The sequence below is a fragment of the Lagopus muta genome, chromosome 21 (assembly GCF_023343835.1).
Source record: "Lagopus muta isolate bLagMut1 chromosome 21, bLagMut1 primary, whole genome shotgun sequence".
NCBI lineage: Eukaryota > Metazoa > Chordata > Aves > Galliformes > Phasianidae > Lagopus > Lagopus muta.
In genome coordinates this window covers 4249893-4269267 of record NC_064453.1, presented here as the reverse complement: position 1 = coordinate 4269267, position 19375 = coordinate 4249893, and the positions used below count along the sequence as shown (strand labels likewise).

At 53.3% G+C, this 19375-nt stretch overlaps 2 protein-coding genes across 7 annotated transcripts in view; one reads left to right on the top strand and one right to left on the bottom strand.

Moving 5' to 3' along the window:
• Positions 1 to 54: 54 nt before the first annotated feature.
• Positions 55 to 7436, top strand: ZBTB17 (zinc finger and BTB domain containing 17). Its single transcript, XM_048967426.1, has 16 exons — positions 55 to 179; positions 1797 to 2021; positions 2189 to 2398; positions 2482 to 2670; positions 2749 to 2937; positions 3020 to 3148; positions 3323 to 3561; positions 3639 to 3781; positions 3897 to 4197; positions 4298 to 4385; positions 4621 to 4737; positions 4839 to 4959; positions 5045 to 5175; positions 5257 to 5472; positions 5593 to 5682; positions 5769 to 7436. Exons 3-16 carry the CDS (start codon positions 2191 to 2193, stop codon positions 6056 to 6058), a joined length of 2451 nt encoding a protein of 816 aa, XP_048823383.1. The 5' UTR covers positions 55 to 179; positions 1797 to 2021; positions 2189 to 2190; the 3' UTR covers positions 6059 to 7436.
• SPEN (spen family transcriptional repressor) overlaps positions 6818 to 19375 on the bottom strand; it is a 56412-nt gene continuing 43854 nt past the window's right edge. For 2 of the 6 annotated variants that reach the window (XM_048967420.1, XM_048967423.1), the window contains 6 exons: positions 10275 to 18195; positions 9368 to 9781; positions 8901 to 9095; positions 8553 to 8711; positions 8109 to 8234; positions 6818 to 7568 (listed from right to left, as the gene is read on the bottom strand). In XM_048967420.1, the coding sequence (XP_048823377.1) occupies positions 7482 to 7568; positions 8109 to 8234; positions 8553 to 8711; positions 8901 to 9095; positions 9368 to 9781; positions 10275 to 18195 (8902 nt within the window). In that variant the 3' untranslated portion in view covers positions 6818 to 7481. Of the gene's footprint in view, positions 7569 to 8102; positions 8235 to 8552; positions 8712 to 8900; positions 9096 to 9367; positions 9782 to 10274; positions 18196 to 19375 lie in introns of those variants that run through there. The other 4 variants (XM_048967421.1, XM_048967424.1, XM_048967422.1 and 1 more) reach the window with 3 other exon arrangements.

Below are 19375 nucleotides of genomic sequence, written 5' to 3'. Positions count from 1 at the left end.
GCCACCCGCGCTTCGCGCATGCGCGTCCCCGCCCCGAGCAGGGCGCGCAGGCGCAGTGCCGCATGCGGTGGGCGGGAAGGGGCGACGCCGCTTCCGCCCGGTGTCAAGATGGCGGCGCCCTTTGTCTGGGCCGTGTCACGGGCGGTGATCTGAGGCCGCCAGCGGGCCCGGCATGGCAGGTAGGGCCGAGGGCGGTGGGGGAGAGCCTGGGAGGCTGGGAGGAGGCTCGCTAGGAGGCTAAGAAACTCTTAGTAGAGGCCTGGGGGCAGGCTTAGGAGGAGGCCTTGGTTTTGGGGTCCAGTCCCCCTTTGCGTTGAACCCAGCTCTGAGATGAGGCCCTGCGCTGAGTCTGACCGCTGCCCGCCCGGCTCCAGAGCTGAGGGCACCTCTGAGCCCCTCAGGAATTTAACAAAAAAAAAAAAAAAAAGGGGTTTCTCTGCTCCACTGCGTTGCACGAGCCCTTGTTAATAAACGGGAGAGCTGCCAGCCCTCACAGTGAGAACTTCTGGGCGTTGAAGGAGGAAGGAAGGCATGAAACCCTTGCTTTACATCTCCTGTTGCTGAGCACCTCTTGCTCCCTTGGCTTTCCCTCCCTTTCTCCCCCCAGTTTCATACCCTGGGAGCACACTTGTGTGGGCTGCACCCTGGGACCTGGCTGTGGCTCTTGCTGTGTGTGCAGGTGCTCTGGTAGCAGAGCTTTCCATCTCTGTGGCGGATCGGGTAACGAGGGGCTTGTCAGCTGCGTCAGGGAGAGATGGGAAGGGAAAGCAGCACCCACGCCCTTCTGACAAGGTGGAATCGGGGGGTGTCTGCTTCTGGCTGCGCGTTGTCTGCATGGAGGTCACAGCACGTCGGTGTGGGGTAGGAAAAAAAGCAGCAAGAAACCGCTGTGGGTTTTGCACAGCTCTGAAGCAGCGAGTTTTGTAGTTTAAAACGGGGGGGTTGCAGTGCGTTTCTCCTTGGAGGGCTGCGTAGAGTCTGACTTCAGCACCAGGGAGGGGCAGATTTTGGAGTAGAGCCACAAACTTCTCATTCCTCATAGTGCCATAGTGCCTAGTGTGGTGGTTGGCGACCCTGCACATAGCGGAGGGGTTGAAACTAGATGATCATTGTGGTCCTTTTCAACCTAGGCCATTCTGTGATTCTATGGTTCCCAGTTCTGTTCCTGAGATCTCTCTGCGGCACACGGTTGCAACCAAGGACCACTCCTCTTTTATCACTGCTTCTCAGGCACGGAGCTGAGCTCAGGCACGGGGCTTTGATACATCTTCATGTGTCACAGCACCAATAGGAAAGGGTTTGCATCCATGTCAGCTGCTTTCTTTAGCAGTCCTGACTGCATTCCTTTTTTTTTTCTGCTCCCATCCTATCCTTTTGTGTTTGCATGCGGCTCAGAGCTTTCTAAGTACATAAGGCAGCATTGTTTGTGCTGCTGGGAAAGTGCTCTTTCTCTAGGGAAGCAAAGTTTCCCTTGCAAACTTCACTGAGTCTTACACACACATATATATATATATATATATCTACACATATATATGAGGGTTTAGATATATCTTGACACAAGTATTGCTATTTCTGGCTGTTGATAGATGTGTTTGAGGGCAGGTGATTTGTTGGTGTTTGGTTGAAAATCATCCTGTGTTTTGGGACGGGCAGGGGAAGGAGACACAGAGAGCATCTTTGCTCAGAGGAGAGCAGACTCACAGTCTCGTGTGGTTCTCCTCATGGTTCCTTTCCAGCCTCTATCTTTCTGACTTCTCAGCTGAGCAAACGAAGCCCCTAACACCTCCTTCCTGCAGGTTTCTTTTGGCTGCTCCTCTCCAAGGGGTGATTGCTGTCAAGGGAGACCCAAGGCTGCAGAGCAAGGCAGAAGACCGTCGGGAGCTCATTGCTGCGACCCACTGCAGACAGGAGGAGGCTCCCTTGTCGCACTGCACGCCCGTCCTGTGCTTAGCAGCTGAAGGAACACGTTTGTGGCTTGCAGCAGCTGCCCCAGTTGAGCTGGCCTGCCCAGCCCTGACCCAGTACGTGAGCTCCCACTGCCTGCAGATGTCTGCAGTGCTCCCACCTCCTTCGGTCCGCTGACCCTCCGCCTCCCGCTTCTTAGGATTCCTGGCTTTGTGCTCTGCCCCATTCCCGCCCCTTTGGGCTTTTAGCACCACCTCACTACAGCTCTGCTTTCTGCCCACAGCCATGGATTTCCCTCAGCACAGCAGGCAGGTTTTGGAGCAGCTGAACCAGCTGCGGCAGCTGGGCTTGCTGTGCGACTGCACCTTCGTGGTGGATGGCATCAACTTCAAGGCCCACAAAGCCGTGCTGGCGGCATGCAGTGAGTATTTCAGGATGCTCTTTGTGGACCAGAAGGAGGACGTGGTGCACCTCGACATCAGCAACGTGGCAGGTAGGATCCAAGGCTTCTGCAAATCCCACAGCCGGATGGGTGGCACAGGTGGGAGCTCGCAGCGTGTGCTGTGCCTTTTGCAGGGTTGGGGCAGGTTTTGGAGTTCATGTACACGGCCAAGCTGAGCCTGAACCCTGACAATGTGGAAGATGTGCTGGCTGTGGCAGGGTTCCTCCAGATGCGGGAGATCGTCAACGCTTGCAATGCACTCAAATCCCTCACGGTGCTGGCAGAAAGCCCTGTAGAGAGCCGGGAGCTCCTCACTGAGCTCGGTACGTAGCTTTCTTCTTTTGTTTCGCCTCATCCAGCAAGCCACGGAGGCCTGATGGCATAGTTGTCTTCCTTTGCAGGGGTTGAGAAGGTGATTGTTGAGGGCAAAACAGCGGCAGCAGTAACGCAAGGTGATTCTGACAAACCAAAAGATCCTTCCAACCCAGAGGGGAAGGAAGAGGCGCCTGTGGCCGCAGCAACACAGCCCAAGGAGCCAGCAGAGCAAGCGGATGCCAAAGAGGGCCCTGCAGAAAGTCAGCAGGCAGGAGGTGAGCTCCGAACTCCCCCCAGATGCCCTGTCCTGCTGCCCATTACTTCTTGAACGTGGCTGAGACTCTCTGCTGCTCGTAGGTGTGGACAGTGCTGCCGAAGCCGGCCCTGATGCTACATCCCCCAGCCGCCTGCAGCCAGCAGAGAGTGAGGTGGGCAACAGCAGCCCCAGGGAGAAGGGCAGCGATGCTCCCAGCGCTGAGGCAAGAGGTGCGTTGTGGTGAGCACAGCACGGGGACTTTGCTGTTTTCCCTTCCTGGGAGTGGGGCAGGGTCTAAGGTGCATCAGCTTAAATTTGGGGTTAGAGTTAGGAAGTGCAGATGGGTTTTGTGTCTCTGATGCTGCTCTCGATCCTTCGTGTCCCTGTTTTTTGAATGCATGCAGAGATGGAGCTGGAAGGGAAGGAGAAAGAGGGGGAGGCGATGGCGGAGGAAGAAGAGGAGGCTAAAATTCCCAAGGCAGCACAACCCAAATTAGAAAGCAGAGAAAATGCTGAGGATAACGAATCAGGGAGCACTGACTCCGGACAGGAGAACTCAGGCGAAACGCGGCTGCTGCGTTCGGGTTCTTACAGCGACAGGACCGAGTCGAAAGCCTACGGCTCCGTCACACACAAGTGTGAGGTGAGGGCGGCCGCAGCCACGGCAGGGCTCCCGTTCCTCGGTGCCCCCGGCATCACCGCGCATCTCTCTGCCCGCAGGACTGCGGGAAGGAGTTCACCCACACTGGGAACTTCAAGCGGCACATCCGCATCCACACCGGAGAGAAACCCTTCTCCTGCAGGGAGTGCAATAAAGCCTTCTCAGACCCGGCTGCGTGCAAAGCCCACGAGAAGACGCACAGGTACGGCGACAGCTGCCACCCGGCTCTTGGAGCTGTGACGGCGGCAGCGGAGTCAGAGGTCGGCGGGGACTCGCTGTGCTGCTTCCCTCACCTGCCAGCCCCGCGTGCCTTGCAGCCCGCTGAAGCCCTATGGCTGTGAGGAGTGTGGGAAGAGCTACCGCCTCATCAGCCTGCTGAACCTGCACAAGAAGCGGCACACGGGGGAGGCCAAGTACCGCTGTGACGACTGCGGGAAGCTCTTCACCACCTCGGGCAACCTCAAGAGGCACCAACTGGTGCACAGTGGGGAGAAGCCCTACCAGTGCGACTACTGCGGGCGCTCCTTCTCTGACCCCACCTCTAAAATGCGGCACCTGGAGACCCACGACACCGACAAGGAGCACAAGTGTCCCCACTGTGACAAGAAATTCAACCAGGTGAGCTGGAGGAGGGGCTGGAGCAGTCACGGCTCAGTGCCCACCATGGGGGGCTGCTGGGGATGGAGGGAGCTCTCTGCATCCCGATGTTTGTCCCCAGGTGGGGAACTTGAAAGCTCACTTGAAGATTCACATTGCGGATGGGCCCCTGAAGTGTCGGGAGTGCGGCAAGCAGTTCACCACCTCAGGTAGCATGGGATGGGGAGCTCCCCGAGCAGGGTATCCACTGTCCGTGGGGAACAGAGAAGGGTTTAAACCTCTGCCTCGCACCCTGGGGCTGCTCCTGAAAGGAGCTGATCTGCGGGACAGAGGTTCCCTCCCATCTCCCCAAGCTGTTGCAGGGTTCCTGCTGCATGCAGCACAGGGAGGGATGGGGGCGCTCCGGTGTCCCCGTGCTGCTGTCTGAGATGCAGCTGCACGCAGGCAACCTGAAGCGGCACCTCCGGATCCACAGCGGGGAGAAGCCCTACGTCTGTGTGCACTGCCAGCGGCAGTTCGCTGACCCTGGGGCGCTGCAGCGGCACGTCCGCATCCACACGGGTAGGAACACAGCTCAGCCTCCACACTGCCTTTCCCTGGAGGGCTGAGGGGGGGTTCCACGTTGATCCCCGTGGGGCTGAGCCCTCCTGCTGCCTCCCCAGGAGAGAAGCCGTGCCAGTGCCTCATCTGTGGGAAGGCGTTCACCCAAGCCAGCTCCCTCATCGCCCACGTGCGCCAGCACACGGGGGAGAAGCCCTATGTCTGCGAGCGCTGTGGCAAGAGGTGAGCGTCCTCCGTGGTGCTGTTATTGCACACCGTGCTGCTGGGCAGTGCCACCTCTGTGTCCTCATCCCTGTTTCCCCTTCAGGTTCGTGCAGTCAAGCCAGCTGGCCAACCACATCCGGCACCACGACAACATCCGACCTCACAAGTGCACTGTCTGCAACAAAGCCTTCGTCAATGTGGGTGACCTCTCCAAACACATCATCATCCACACCGGTGAGTGCCCCCAGCGCTCCCTGCGCTGCCCCGTGTGCCTGAACCCACAGTTAACCTCCTGCTTCCCCTCTCGTCCCCAAGGGGAGAAGCCGTTCCTCTGTGACAAATGCGGCCGTGGCTTCAACCGTGTGGACAACCTGCGCTCCCACGTCAAGACGGTGCACCAGGGCAAGGCGGGCATGAAGATCCTGGAGCCAGAAGATGGCAGTGAGCTCAACATCGTCACGGTGGCCTCAGACGACATGGTGACGCTGGCCACCGAGGCGCTGGCTGCCACAGCTGTCACACAGCTCACAGGTGAGCCCTGGGCCGTGGCCACGGGGCACTTTGCTGTGGGTCGGATCCCTCGGGCTGAGTCCTGCCTGGCCTCGTGTCCTCGCGGCGCCCTCAGTATCGCTTCTCTCTCCTTTCTTCCAGTGGTCCCCGTGGCGGCCGCTGTGACGGCAGATGAGACCGAAGCGCTTAAAGCAGAGATCACCAAAGCGGTGAAACAAGTGCAGGAAGCAGGTGAGGAGGGGAGGGGGCCGGCATCGCGCTCACATGGCTCCCACCCCGCTGCTGCCACACCGCAGGCCTCCCCTCTGCCCTTGCAGACCCCAACACTCAGATCCTTTACGCCTGCGATTCCTGCGGGGAGAAATTCCTGGATGCCAGCAGCCTGGCGCAGCACGTCCGCATCCACACGGCCCAGGCGCTCGTCATGTTCCAGGCCGACACGGACTTTTACCAGCAGTACGGGGCCGCTGCTGCCACCTGGCAGACCGAGCAGGTCATCCCAGCCACCGAGCTGCTTTTCCGTGCCCGCGACAGCCCCCAAGAGGCCCCCGCCGCCCCCCTGGCCCCGGTGCCCCTCGCTGGGGAAGGCCAGGCACCTGCTGAATGACCCACCTGCACCCCCTCGCCTTTATTTAAAGTCAGCTGCTTGGAAATGGTGTAAAAAGTGTATTTCTGGAAGGAGAGAAAGAGAAGGAATAAATGGCAATATTTTCTAAAGCATGTGCTGGAGCCCACTGCCTCACACAGGTGCTGCAGGGGTAGGGAGGGAGGTACTGCAATATGTGCTACGAGTGCAGCTGGATGCTCCCCCCTACTCAGGGCTGGGGCAGCACAAGGGGCCCCGAGGCCCCTTCCCATCTCTTCCTGCTGCTCAGGGGAAAGAGGGCCAGCAAGGGTGTGGAATAATAGAGGCAGATGCGTGGAGCAGCCCTTCCCTGCACCCCACATCCGTGGGGCTGATGAGGTTGGGGCTGAGAGGTTCACTCTGCCCAGAGGCAGATGGGGATGGGGGCCGGCTCTCCCCATCCAAAAACAGCCCTGCACCAGGGATGACGCCGCCGAGTGCCCAGGGAGCAGCGTGCTGCACCCACTGCAGGCTGCGGGGAGGAAACAGCAAAACCACCCCAACGTGGCAGCACAGCAGCTTCCAAACCCACAGAGGCACAACGGTGCTGGGCTGCATCCGGTGCAGAAGCACTCAGGGCGTGGAGGATCTGTTCTCATCCAAGCTGGAAATGCCCATTTCTACGACGGCGGTGGCTGCAGCCCCCTGCAGCCGAGTGCTTGAACAACGCTGGCAGGACAGGAGCTGCACTGAGGAAGGCCCTGCCCGCCCCCCGGCGCAGCAGCAGCACAGCGGCGCGAGGTGTTTTGTATTTTTTAATAAAGTTTGTAATCCAATGGACACACAAAACAAAACTGCGCTGAGAAAAACAGTTCCATAAATTAATAAGTGTTAGGGGAGGTGAAGGGAGAAGGGGGGTAAAAAGTCTTTGTACAAGTGTATAACACTTCCACAGCTCATGAGACGAGGGAGGGGGGCATGTTTAAATGAAGCGCACTTACAAATGAGTGACAATACAAAGTCTGAGTATGAAAATAAGATTTTCTCTGAAAACACATTTTTGGCACAGATTAAAAAAAAATGTATGTTGTGGGGATTTGATTTTTTTTTTTTTTCTTTTTAAAGTCAGTATTATATATATTTATATATATTATATATATATTTATATATACACACACCCACTGAGTTCTGCATATCCCACCAGGAAGGAAAATAGCTCTCCCTTTTGTTTTGCTTTTTTTTTTCTCTTTTTTTTTCTTTTTTTTTCCTCTTTTTTTTTCTTTTTTCAGTGTAAACTGTACATCCCAGATGAAGAGAAGACGGCTGCAGCAGGGGTGGGTGGAGGAGAGGAAGGTTCACATCCAGGAAAAAAACAAAACCAACCAAAACGAAACAGAACAACGAAAAAAACCAACAACAACAACAACAAAAGATAATGTGTGAAATGATCCTTGACCCACAGAATTCAGCAGAAGTTCCCAGGTCCTGCGTTTAGTCCACGGCGCGCGTTCGTGTGTGTCAAGACATCCAGAGCGTCACAGCATGTCTCCAACTGTGCAAAGGTCCGAGTCACTAATTTAGTGCAAAGGCAGTTCAGGTTCTTTTTTATTTATTTTCTTTTTGTTAAAAAAAATAGCCGTCCTTTATTTTCCCCAAAAGGAGGCACGGAAACCCAATACCAGTCCGCCTGTTGAGTGCATCAGTTGTCCATAAGCTAAAGCAATATGTAAACATACAAGGTAGCAGAACCACTACCCAGCAACAGTTTGATCGAGGCCTGTTAGGGCAGGAGGCTGGTAGGCTGGCAGCATTTTCTTGTTTCTTTACTTTCTCTCTCTCTCTTTTTATTTATTTTTAATTTTTTTCTGTGATTTTTTTTGTGTGTCTTTTTGTGGGGGGTTTTGTGTTGTTTTTTTTTTTGTTGTTTTTGTTTTTTTGGGTTTTTTTTGTATTTTTTTTTTGAGTTTTTTTTTTGTTGGTTTTTTTTTTTTTTTTTTTTGCTGCAGGGCCTTGGAAAAAAAAAAAAAACAAAAAAAAAAAACAAAAAAAAAACAACAAAAAAAGAGTCAGTAAGCAGTTAAACGGCTCATACCGACGCAATGACGATCATCAGGTGAGGAGAGATGTTGGAGATGCTGGCGAGGAGGTCGGGGGCCAGGCGGGACAGGTGGCTTTCTGAGAACTCACAGGGTGGGAAGATCTGCAGAACGTAGGCAGGCTGTTGGGGAGAGAGGGAGTGCAGTGAGACAGCAATGCACTGAGTGAGAATCCCAATCCCCCCCTCCTTGTCTTGAAACCAGAGTTTTGAAACCAAATGTTCTCAGCTATGGTGAGAAAGAGATGAAAAATGGCTTTGCTCTCTTCTCAGCCTAGGGCTGTAAAGAACAAAACCACAGTTTGGGGCTCTGCTCTGAGCAGCAGCAGTGAATGGGGTTGTTTCAGTGATTCAATGAAGGGCCTCAACTACAACCCCGAGTGAAGCAGGTCCATTATCTACACACAGCTTTCGTCTGCACCCCACTCTCCTTGCCTGTACCTGATTAGAGCCAGGGTTGGGAACGTTGATGATTCCTGCTGCTTGTTTAGCCTGCAGGTAGCTGATGAAAGCAGCCTTCAGTGACTCAGTCTGATTCACAACATCTTCCTGGTCTCGTCCACAAGGCAAGGCCAGGAGCAGGCAGTAATCGCTCTCCACCTGGAAAGAAAAATCAACCAAACTCAAGTCAAACCTCCGCTTGGAACAGGCCTGCTGCTGGCTGACTTCAACGCTCTGCTCTCCCAGCTGGAAACACCCAACTCCTCCCGATGTGCCAAAGGAAGGAGCTCCCAGAACCTTACAGAAATGCCAACCCAGTGAGGTGAGAGCGAAGGCTGCAGCCCCTACCATCATCCTGCGTGCGACGCCCTCCAGCTGCGAGGCCTCGAGCCGCATGCGCTGAGCGATGCGCAGCGGCGGCCCCCCCTCGGGGGCAGGCAGGGAGCGGTGTGCCAGCACGTTGTTTCCAGACACAAAGTGGAGCTGAACGGCGGCCGTGTCGTTTTTTAGAGCCAAGAGGCCCTGCCACACGATGGGGTATTTCTGTAGGGAGAGGGAGGAGAAACCTTAAGACGGATGAAGAAAGTGAACTTGCGAGAAGCGCTTCTCTCTCCTAAAGAGGGGTCTGAATTGCGATGGAAATCCCATCTGAACTGAGTTCTCTCATGCTTCCCTCTAATACTTCCATGGGAGTGTTAGACTCTGGCGCTACACATGGGAGGAGACAGGCAGAACCCATCTCCTGATCCTATCTCTCCCAGCAGGAAGCAAGCAGCACGAGGCTCCTGGCCTGAAGACGACAGCAAGGTGCTTACCGTGAGAAGCTGAACCATATCCACAGGTCTCTGTGACACAGGGTGAGGAGATGGCTCCTGTTTCAGAGCAGCCTGGGGCTCGGGGCGGTTGAGGGGCAGCCCTGGCGGCGCCCCAGGGCCCGAGGTTGTTGGGATGAACAGTGATTGCTTGGGAACTGCCTGAGCTTGGTGCGGTGACGGAAGCTCCTGTTTTATGGAAATGGCAACAGGCGAAGGGTAGGAGGTCTGGCCCGTGTCCGCTTGTGCCCTCTGAAGGTGGACGTGAGGGTCTATCTGTGCTGCATGCCTATTTACAGTGGGGTGGTGGCTCTGTTCGGGTCCCGATGCCGCTGGGCCCTTGGGATCCTGGGAGATCTGGGGAGTCTTGCTGCGTCCGGGCTGGCTGGGGTGCGAGTGTTCACCCTCTGGGAGACCCTGGGAAGCAGGCAATGGGGGAAAAAGGAAAAACTTTAGAGCACGGGCATATCAGAGCTCGCTAATGCACCAACGAGGCCACTGGGACACCATCAGTCTGGGGCAGCCTAACTTGAACGTGTCTCCATGCTGCTGCAGCAGCCACCTCCCCAGGCCCCGCTCCACTGCCCAGATTCACAGGGCCACCCTCAGCCCCAACACAGGAGCCCATCTGCCCCGTTCAATATCTTGATGTTGACTGTTCTCCCCAACACCTCTCTGCCTCTAGAAACCAATGGAAGCTTTGCACCACACATAAAGTTTCTCTAGTGTCTGTTAATGGTAAGCAACGTTTAACTTCCACTGCCCAAACAAAAACAGCTCTGTGATTTTAGAAACCAAGCTTAAATTGGGCTGGAACAACCCAGAGCTCAGCTCTCGATCACAAAGAACTGCAGCGAGGCCGCTGTAAGCACTTATGATTTCAGGCAGGAGGAACGGCCTCACTTCTCACCTGCGATGGGGTCATGCTCCGGGAAGGCAGCCCGATGGGCGACGCTCCGGGGAACTGCGGGTGGCCAAGCTGTGCCGCAGTGTGGTAATTCCTCATGTCGCCATACACCGAGCGGTAGTCGTGGAAGGAGCTGCCCGAGGGGTGCATGATCTGCACGCCGTGCGGCACCACCACCGGCTGCGTCAGGGGCAGGCCAGGGAGCTGGCTGCCGGAAGGGACGCTGAGCAGCCGGGGCTCGCTGTGCGGAGAGTGGGCCATCTTGCCTTCGGAGGACTTTGGTGTCTCTTTGCCAGGCTGCGGGGTCTTGCTAACAGGCGGCGTTTTTCCGGCCCCTTCAGGCGTCCGGGATTGCCTGCTTTCTGAGTGGTGCTCGCCCACGGCAGCCATGTGGGGATGCATGATCATCCGCACGTCCCGCGGCACGTTGTACTGCTCCAGCCTGATGCTGGTGGGGTGCATGCGGTAATCCGGCTGCATCACCAGCACGTCGGGCTGCACGGGGGCCGGCCCCCTGCACACTGTGGTGTGGTGGTAGTGCATCTCCTCCTCGGGGGGATGCTGAGAGGACAGAGGGGGCATGACGATATCGCGTATCGGCGCTGGTTGGGGCGTGCTGGATCGCTGAGGTTTCATTTCTATCTGAGGCTGCAGAGCAGCTCTGGGGGAGTGGAGCGCTTCGGGGCGGATGCTGTAAGAAATTCCGGAGAGGGGAGGAGTGTTCATCCTCACCTCCCCTTGGGACAGGTGGCCCAGGGACACAGTCTGTGTGACGCTGTGCGGGGGCATGATGACGGACTGCTCGGGGTGCATGCTGGAGATGTACTGAGGCACGGGGATCCCCGGTGCCAGCATGACCGGGGTGCTGCTCGACAAAGCTGGCGATGACGTGCTGCCGGGATGACACGTGCGCGGGAACGGGGACGGCGAGTGCCCGCTGGTCCGCGGCGAGTGTGGCTCCTGTTTGGTGACCGCCAGGTGGGAAATAGCCCGGTCGGTTGGGGTGCTGGGCCCCGAGCTGACGTGGTTTGCTTCCGAATGCATCTTCCCAGAAAGGGAAGGGTGGTGAGGACTGACCCCAGGACTCAAGTTGGAAGGCTGCAGAGTCTTGGTCTCCACTTTCAGAGCCGCCGGATCGGGCAGTTTTTTGTTCACAACAAGCACGGGAGGAGTGTTGACAGTCTGTGTGAGAACCTTGCCAGGCTGCGAGGCCGCAGGCTGGGCAGGCAGGTGGGCTGAGTCGGACTTCTCCAACGTAACGCGCTCCTGTTTGACAGAGGAGATCACGGGAGACATATTGTATGGCTGCGTTCCCAGAACCAAAGGAGAATGGGTGGAAACAGTCCCGTAGCCCGTGGAGGTCTGAGTGCCTTTTGGCGTCGGCTGCGACGGTGTGATAGGTTCCTGTTTGATCTGAGACTTAGACACGGACTGCTGGAATTCAATGTCAACGGCACTGGCCGGGGGGATCTGACTGATCTTAGCACTGATTCGCTGCGGGCCTTCCGTCTTCTGTCCCGAGTAACTCAGCAGCACAACGCCTTCCGACGTGTTCACCCGCAGCCCGGGGCTGGAGCCAGTCTCTACAGGCCGATCCTCAATGACGGACATGGATCCTGGATGAAACCTACTGTTGTCATTTGTGCTTGACCTCTGCTTAAATTTAGGCGACGGGGCGTTAACAAGACACGTCTGGGTTTGGGGGGCCTGCTTCACCAAGGTGATCCTCGGAGCCTCCTCCAGGTCAACGCTGTGGGGCATTCTGCTTATGACAGAAGTGGCTTTGGGGGCAATCACGCTACTTATCTTCTCCTTCTCGCTGAAAACAGGTGCTTCGGCCACTGGCGGGTCCAAAGCGTTAGTGATGGGCACGGCCGGCTTCTCCTCCGAAACTGGTTTGATGGCCTCTACAACAGGGTGCAGAGGGGCCTCCTCCAAGCGGGGCGCGCTCACCGGCTCCACGTGCGTTGTCGTTACGTGTGTGGAGGTTATGCTCGTTGCCGAGACGTACTTGGGTTCCATGAGTATCTTCCTCAAAGTGCTTGAATTGGTATCGATGTCTGAGGCCTTTGTGTCAGGGGGGAGAGCAGGCGGTGGCGTGGAGCGGGCACGGGGCTCCTCGTGCCTTACGATCCACTCGGGAACCTTGGCAGCGCCGGAGTGAAGGGGGACGATGGCGGCAGGCACCGCGGCGGGCAGCTTGGCCACGGCTGCCGAAGGAATGGTGGGAACGGCAGCGCTCGGGACACTGGGTGGTGTGATGGGTGTGTTCTCAATGGGCGACCGTATCTTGAAGCTGCTCTGACTGCCCTCGTCGGCAGAAGCCAGCGGGGCTGGCAGGTCCAGAGGAGCGGGTGCAGGGCCTTTGGGAGAGGCACTGCTCTCAGCAGTGGCTTCGGGCACATCCACAATGACGTCTGCAGATGCAGCCTTGCTGCCTTCAGCAGCGCTTGGCTCTACAGACACCTGAGTGGCAGCTTTAGGTTGCTTTTCCTCCTTCAGGGCGTCTTCAGGTTTTGCCTTTATCTCGTTGGCAGGAGGAGACCTGCTCTGTACCCTCTCTGGCTCATAGGCATTGACTTCAGCGACGTCGCCCTTCCTGCCCGTGCTCCTTTTGCGTCTCTGCCTTGTGGCCTTCTGACGGCCCTTTTCCTTCCGTGCAACTTCAGCCTCCTGCAGGGTCTCCGTCTCCTGGGCAGAGTTGGACGACTCGCTGAAGCTGACCTCCGTGTCCTTGCTCTCTGTCTCTACAGCCAGTGGGGCAGAGCTGGCAACCGGCTGCACCGGGGCCTCGACAGCGGGTTCCGCCTCAAGGATGTTGTTCACTGCCTGATCAGTTTCAGGCTCCATTTCCTCCCGAGGAGACGGTAACACCAGTGGCTCAGGTGGGATTTCTGCTTCTGATTCAGTGGGATAGGTTGGGGGTGCAGGAAAGCTTTCCGTCTCCCCAGAAATATCATTGATGATGGATCCGATAGCTGCTGCCAGCTCCGTTTCACTGGCCTGATGGGCCGGTTTGTCTCCTTCCTCCTCCTGACGAACCTCATGCACATCTGCTGTCGGCTCCTTGTAGGCAGTAATTGACGGAGGCGTTTCGGTGAGTTTTGCAATATGCTCCACAGCCTGCTCCAGCTCAATCTGCTTTGCTAATTGGGCAGCCTCGGGGGATTGCTTCGGCTCCCGCATCACCTCTTTTTCTGTCTCCTGGAATGAATCTTCAACTTCATTCTTAGCAAAGTGGGGTGGCAGGATGTCCTCCTTCTGTGGGCTTTTGATTTTTGCTGGTGACACCGCCATGGGCTCTGCTTCTTCCTCAGCTGGCCGCAAGGCGCCCTTGACTTCATCAACATTGAGGCGTATTTCTACATTTTTCAGACACACTGATGCTTTATCTACAACAGTTTTGGTATTTTTGTACCTTCCCCTTTTGGATTTCGTAACCTTTTCTGGCACTGGCTTCTTCTCTGTCATCTCAACGGTGGAGATTTCTAGCTGATTTTTCTCCGCATCCACTTCTTTCCTATCACGTTTCTGCTCGCTTGCTGCCAGCTCTTTCTCATTTGCTTTTGCCTTATTGCTGTTGTCACTCACAGCTGATTCCTGACCACTTCTTTCAGCAGCATCCTCACATTCAGCAGAGGTATCAGCTTTTGGTTCGTTCTTCCCTTTCTTCCCCTGCTGGCCTGTCGCAGCAGACGAGTGACTGTGTGTCAGCTTCTGGGACCGAGGAGACCTCCATCCCTCCACAGGCTTAGGAGCTTCCGCAGCCTCCTTAGCTTCAGTCTCCTCCACGTCTTGCTGTACCGGCTCTGTCTTTATAGGAGAGATGTCCTCCTCCGGCTTACGGCGGGTTTTGGGAGGTCTTCCTCTCCTCGGTGTCGTAGGAACGGCCGTCACCATTTCCTGCGGCTCCTTTTCCCCTCTCTTCCTCGTGGATCTAGTGACCTCCACAAAGTCCTTCACTGGAGACGGACCCTCGTTGTCTCCTGTGGTAGCATAGACTGAACGGACATTTCTGCGCCTCGTTCGGCTTATGGGCAAGCTTGGCTCCACGCTTTCTGGCTCTGCGGCAGAACTAGGGGACTTAGCAGCATTCCTTGAAACTTTCTCTGCTTCCACTTTCAATTCAGAAAGTTTCTGCACTTCCCCTCGAGGAGAGCTCGACCTTTTGAGCTTTTCACGATCAATTCTTTCACTCTTCCTTGTGACGGGCTTTTCTGTGACGCTGGCTGCTGCTGACTGTACAGGGGTCTTGGACCGTTTACTCTTGTAAGACTTTTTATCTTTTACAACAACTGGAGGTTCAACTTCCATATCGTTGTCAGAAACAGGAGGCAAGACCTCAGCAGCTGCCTCAGCCTTCTGACCTGCACCAGCATCAGCGCTGGCAGGTGGCAGAGGATTTTCTTCCTTCGGTTCTGCAGCCTCATCACATTTCTGAACTTGTTTCGGTGGAGGCGGAATCAGTTGAGCACTCTCAGGTTCTGGATCCACACTGATGTCCACTTGGGAAAATGAAGCTCCGGGAGTAGGAGGTTTGGTATCCAAGTATGAAGGATGTTCTGCTGCCACTGCATCCTCCTCTGGTGCCACGGCTGCAGGAACGTCTTTACCAGCTTCACTGACTGGTGGGGGTTCAGTTTGCTCAGGTGGTTCCACTTTGACAGGAGCAGCAAGTTCAGGAAAAGGTTTTTGTTCCTCTGCTGTAGGAACAGGCTCAGATGGTTTTTCTTCCTTTACAGAAGTTGTTTCCACTATTATTTTTTCTACTACCTTCTCAGAAGCAACTGGTGGTGGTTCCTGTGGTAGGGCAGCAGCAGAGGAGGGACCAGCTACTGAGGAAGTTTTATGTTCTGGTTCTTTACTATCAGGAACTGTTTCTGGTGTTTTAGGCCGACTCTCTTTATCTTCCTGTTTTTCCACTTCTTTTGGTTTCTGATCTTTCTCTTTTTCTTTTTGCTGCATTCGTGTTAGTTCAATAAATCTACTGTGGAAAAGAACAACTGGCTCTTGCACCAAGTCAGCTGCACTGTTAGTCCCATCGGAGGAAGACTGTCTGCCGTACAACCTACCAGAAATGAAGTCAAGATCATCATCCTTTCTCTCTAAGTGCTGCAGGCGTTTGGAGTCCTGTTCAAAGATCGAACTGTGCAAAAAACGAGAAGCAAACAGTTCCTGTCTCTCTTGTTCCTCTTCTTTATGATCTTCTTTCTTATCATCCAGTTTTCCACCTTCTGAATCAGTCCTGATTTTCTTCTTCTTCATATACCAAGACGGAATAGGTCTAGGAGCTGAGTCAACCTTCTCTTTGTCTTTATTATTTCTAAAACTAGCAAATCTTGAATCCCAGTCTAGAAAGGACCAGTTTTCTTCTCTGGAGGAAGACAGGGATTTAGCTCTTTCAAGCAAGGCCTTTGTGTCCGGCGTGATTGTCTTGTCCAATGCGAAAGAGTAAAATTTGTTCCGTTCCAAAGAACTCGACAGTCTTTCCTCCCTTTCACGTAATTTCTCTTCTCTGTCCCTCAATAAAAAAGATAACCTGGAACCTTCTAGCAAAGACGAGGCTTTTGGAGAATGGGGTTTGTTTTCACTGTCATCATCCGAATCTGAAGGCACCTCCCCGGGTTCCAGGTCTCGTACAGACCGCTTGCGTATGCCATCTCTTTTCACAATGCTGCTTGGAAAGCTAATATCAACTCTCCCAGGCTCCTGCTTTACTTGTGTTTCCCATCTACTTGAGTCATCTTCAGAACTCAGGACAGACAGTTTTATTTTCGCCATTTCTGCCATCTGCTCCCTTCTGCTGGAATCATAAGGATTGAATTTCAGGGAGTCCTCCCTCACTGTCATGTTGGAATAGGGAAGACCTTTTTCTTCTATTTTAGGTGACTCTTTGGTTTCCTTTAACGGTATGAGCCTTGGAGAATCTAGCGTGTCATCATCTTCATGGAAAGGGAACTGCCTGATACTGGGCGAACACGACGTCCTTTCAGAGTCTTCACTCACCTGACGGGAACTTCTGTAGTTTCTTTCTCTTTTAGTGCTAATTTCGAAGTCAAACTGGTCAGCCTTTTTCCTTTTACTTGGTGGAGAGTCATCGGTGACGTCTTGCGGAGGTTTCCCCACCTCATGGACCAAGCTCCGCCTTTCATACTCATCTACATCTTTCTTTGGACTGCCAAACTTCTCAGATTTTGCAATCTCCATTTCCAGTTGCTGTTTTAACCTGCGACTTTGCTCCATTTGCTTCCTATAACTTTGTGTGTGGTCAATGTCAATGCCAATTTTCTCCTCCGTTTCAGCTGACTGTGGTTTCTCTTGGCCAAGCTTATGGTCAGGTGTGTCTTCTGGAAGACCAGAGTAATTCTTCTTTGCATCTTCTCTCTCTGTTCCATGATCATCTAGTAACTGTGCTTGTTTGTGCTGGGATTTTACTGGATTCAATTTTTTAGAAGGGAGCTCTTGAATTTCCACTGGCTCGTCAGCTGCCTCAATTAGCCTTGCCTGCAAATCTAGAGAGGGACGCATGCCAATCCCACCAACATTAAGGGTCTCCTGAATTTCTTTGGGACTAGTACCAGGAATAAGTCTTTCCAGTCTCATTTTTTTAGATTCCCTTTTAAGCATCTCCTTCCTCAGGGGCTTTCTCTCCAATTCTCCTTCCCTTAACACTGTAGCTTCTCTAGATGAAGCTGTTGCATCAAGTTGTTTTTTCAAAGCTACGCGTGCGTCCTCCTCATCTTGGCTGCCTCTTTTTGCTTCCAGTTTTTGCCTGTCAAGCTTCAGATTTGCATCAGCAAAACGTCTTTTACGAGCCTCCAGCTTGTCTAAATCTACCGCATTTGCCCCCTCAGAAGTCTGCTCTGTCTTCAAGTGCTTTTTGGGTTTCAGTTTTCCCTCTTTATCAACCACCTCTATGTGACTGGCAAGGGCTTTCTCTTTTTGTACCTTGGTTCTGACAGGCTCCAGTTTAGACTGATCAGACTTTGTTTGCTCAGCTTGAGATGCTTGTGTTTTCTGTTCAAGAAGCGGGGACTTCATAGTGTCATTATCAAGCTTTGCTCTCAGTTTCTCCAAAGTAGGCTGATCAATAACTTTCCCTTCCTTTTCTTTTACTCGGGTCAGCACTACACAAGGCATCAGCTCTAGACGGTTTTTAGCTGTCCCTTCCTTGTCACCTCTCTCCTTACTCTGTTTACTATTGCCCTTTAATTTTTCAGGGCTGGGCTCTCTCTCGTTCTCTTGATCAGTTTCGGAAGACTGAGAGCTGGGTGAATGGATTTTTGCTTTTCGTTTCTGCTTATCTGTTTTCTCCTTTTCTAGTTTTTCCGGCTTCTCCTTTCTCACCAGGCGTTTGTCTTTGTCAGCTCTCTCCTGCTCAAAAGCTCTCTCCTTCTCTGTTTTTTCGTTTTTTGCATAACGTTCCACACGGGCTTTGTCCAGCTTGTCGTATCGTGGAGGAGACAGAGAGCTGCAACTTCCACTGCGATCCGATGACCTGCTGTAGATCCTCCTCTCTGAATCACTCTGCAGCCTTTCTGATTGGGAGGGAGATGCTCCAGGACTCTGCGGACGCCTGGAGTGCGTGGGACTCTGGCTACGTTCAATCGGCCTCCTCTCGTGATCTCTGTCGCGATCGGATTCAAACCGTTCCCTCTCCCTCTCTCTCTCCCGCTGTCTGTAGCTGTACTCCCTGATGTCTTGCTCATATGGATCACCTCTGTAATCCCGGTACTCGCGTGGGTCATCGTAGTACCGTGGGTCATAGTAGTCTCCTTGGTAAGGATCCCATTCTGCATAAAATTCCCTGCCTCGAGCTGGGTACTCTCGACGAGGATCTTCAGGGTAGGTCCCAGGAGTCCTAACAGTCTCATAGTAAGTACGATCAGGGGCATATTCGTAAGATCCTCTTCTTTCATCCCTGCTAAAAATACAAAAAAACAGCGCCATCAGTTTTCCCTCTCAACCAGTGTGCTGCAGTGCCACCTCTGTCATGCAGGTGAACCATTTTACAGTAGTTTATTTGTACGTGTACTAAGGTAACTGCACACAGCTGCATAGAGATTTAACAACACTAATCAGTACACAGATGATTAAATGCTTTGTTAGCTTCAAATACTGCATGCAGATAGCAAATCGGTCGTTTACTGACAGCTCTGCCACGTATCTTTTCGTTAGCCTTTCTGCATTGTTTTGCCAAATTCAGGTACCTCATAACATTAAGATAAAACCTACCCAGCTCTTGTGGACACACACAGCCACGGTAGAGACCACTCCACCTCATGGAGCAGAGACAGTCCCTACCTACCTCTGAAAACATGAAACTCATGAAAACATGAGTTAAGTCAAAATTCAAGGCTGGATTGTCTCCATTTCTAAGCAGTGAAGAGGTAATATCTGTTCTTTAAAAATCCTAGGCCCTTTGAATGAACTTTTAATTCCAAAATTAGCTCTTTTGCTGTGACATGCTGACACTGCCTATTTGAACACCAAACTATCAGCCCACTTGTAAGAGCAGGCAAATTCTTAGGAAGCACTCAGCAAAGTCAAGCAGCTAGTATTATCATTATCATCTGATAGCCCTCAACTGCAAAAAGAAGCAATTCCTAACAGTGACTGTGACTGTTTGGCAGAGGGATAGGACACAGGCATGGCACACAGCTCATGTTCCTATTCTCCACCACTACAGAGTGTTTTGCACACCCTATTTTACGTACAGTAGCTTAGCTTTACAGTCTGTGTTTTATTCTGAAAGTCAGTAGCTTCCACATTGTAAATGTACAAAATAAACATCATCAAATAACAAAAGACACAGGGCTTAACACGGAAGACAAAAACCCAACCACCTCACTCTGCAAGCAACAATGGGTGCTGTGAGAGGCAGTTGGAGGTAAACACATAGGAAGAAGGAAGTTGCCATGTTTGTTAACTTTCCATTTTAATCAACAAATACAAAACCAGACACAAAATGCACCATTTGTATTCAGTAACAATTTACTAAAAAGGAAGAAATAGAAGGATTGGCTACTCCACACACCAAAGCAGTCTCATCCATTTCTAAATAATTGATGAACCATTAGGATGCTCGAGGATAAATGGCCTTT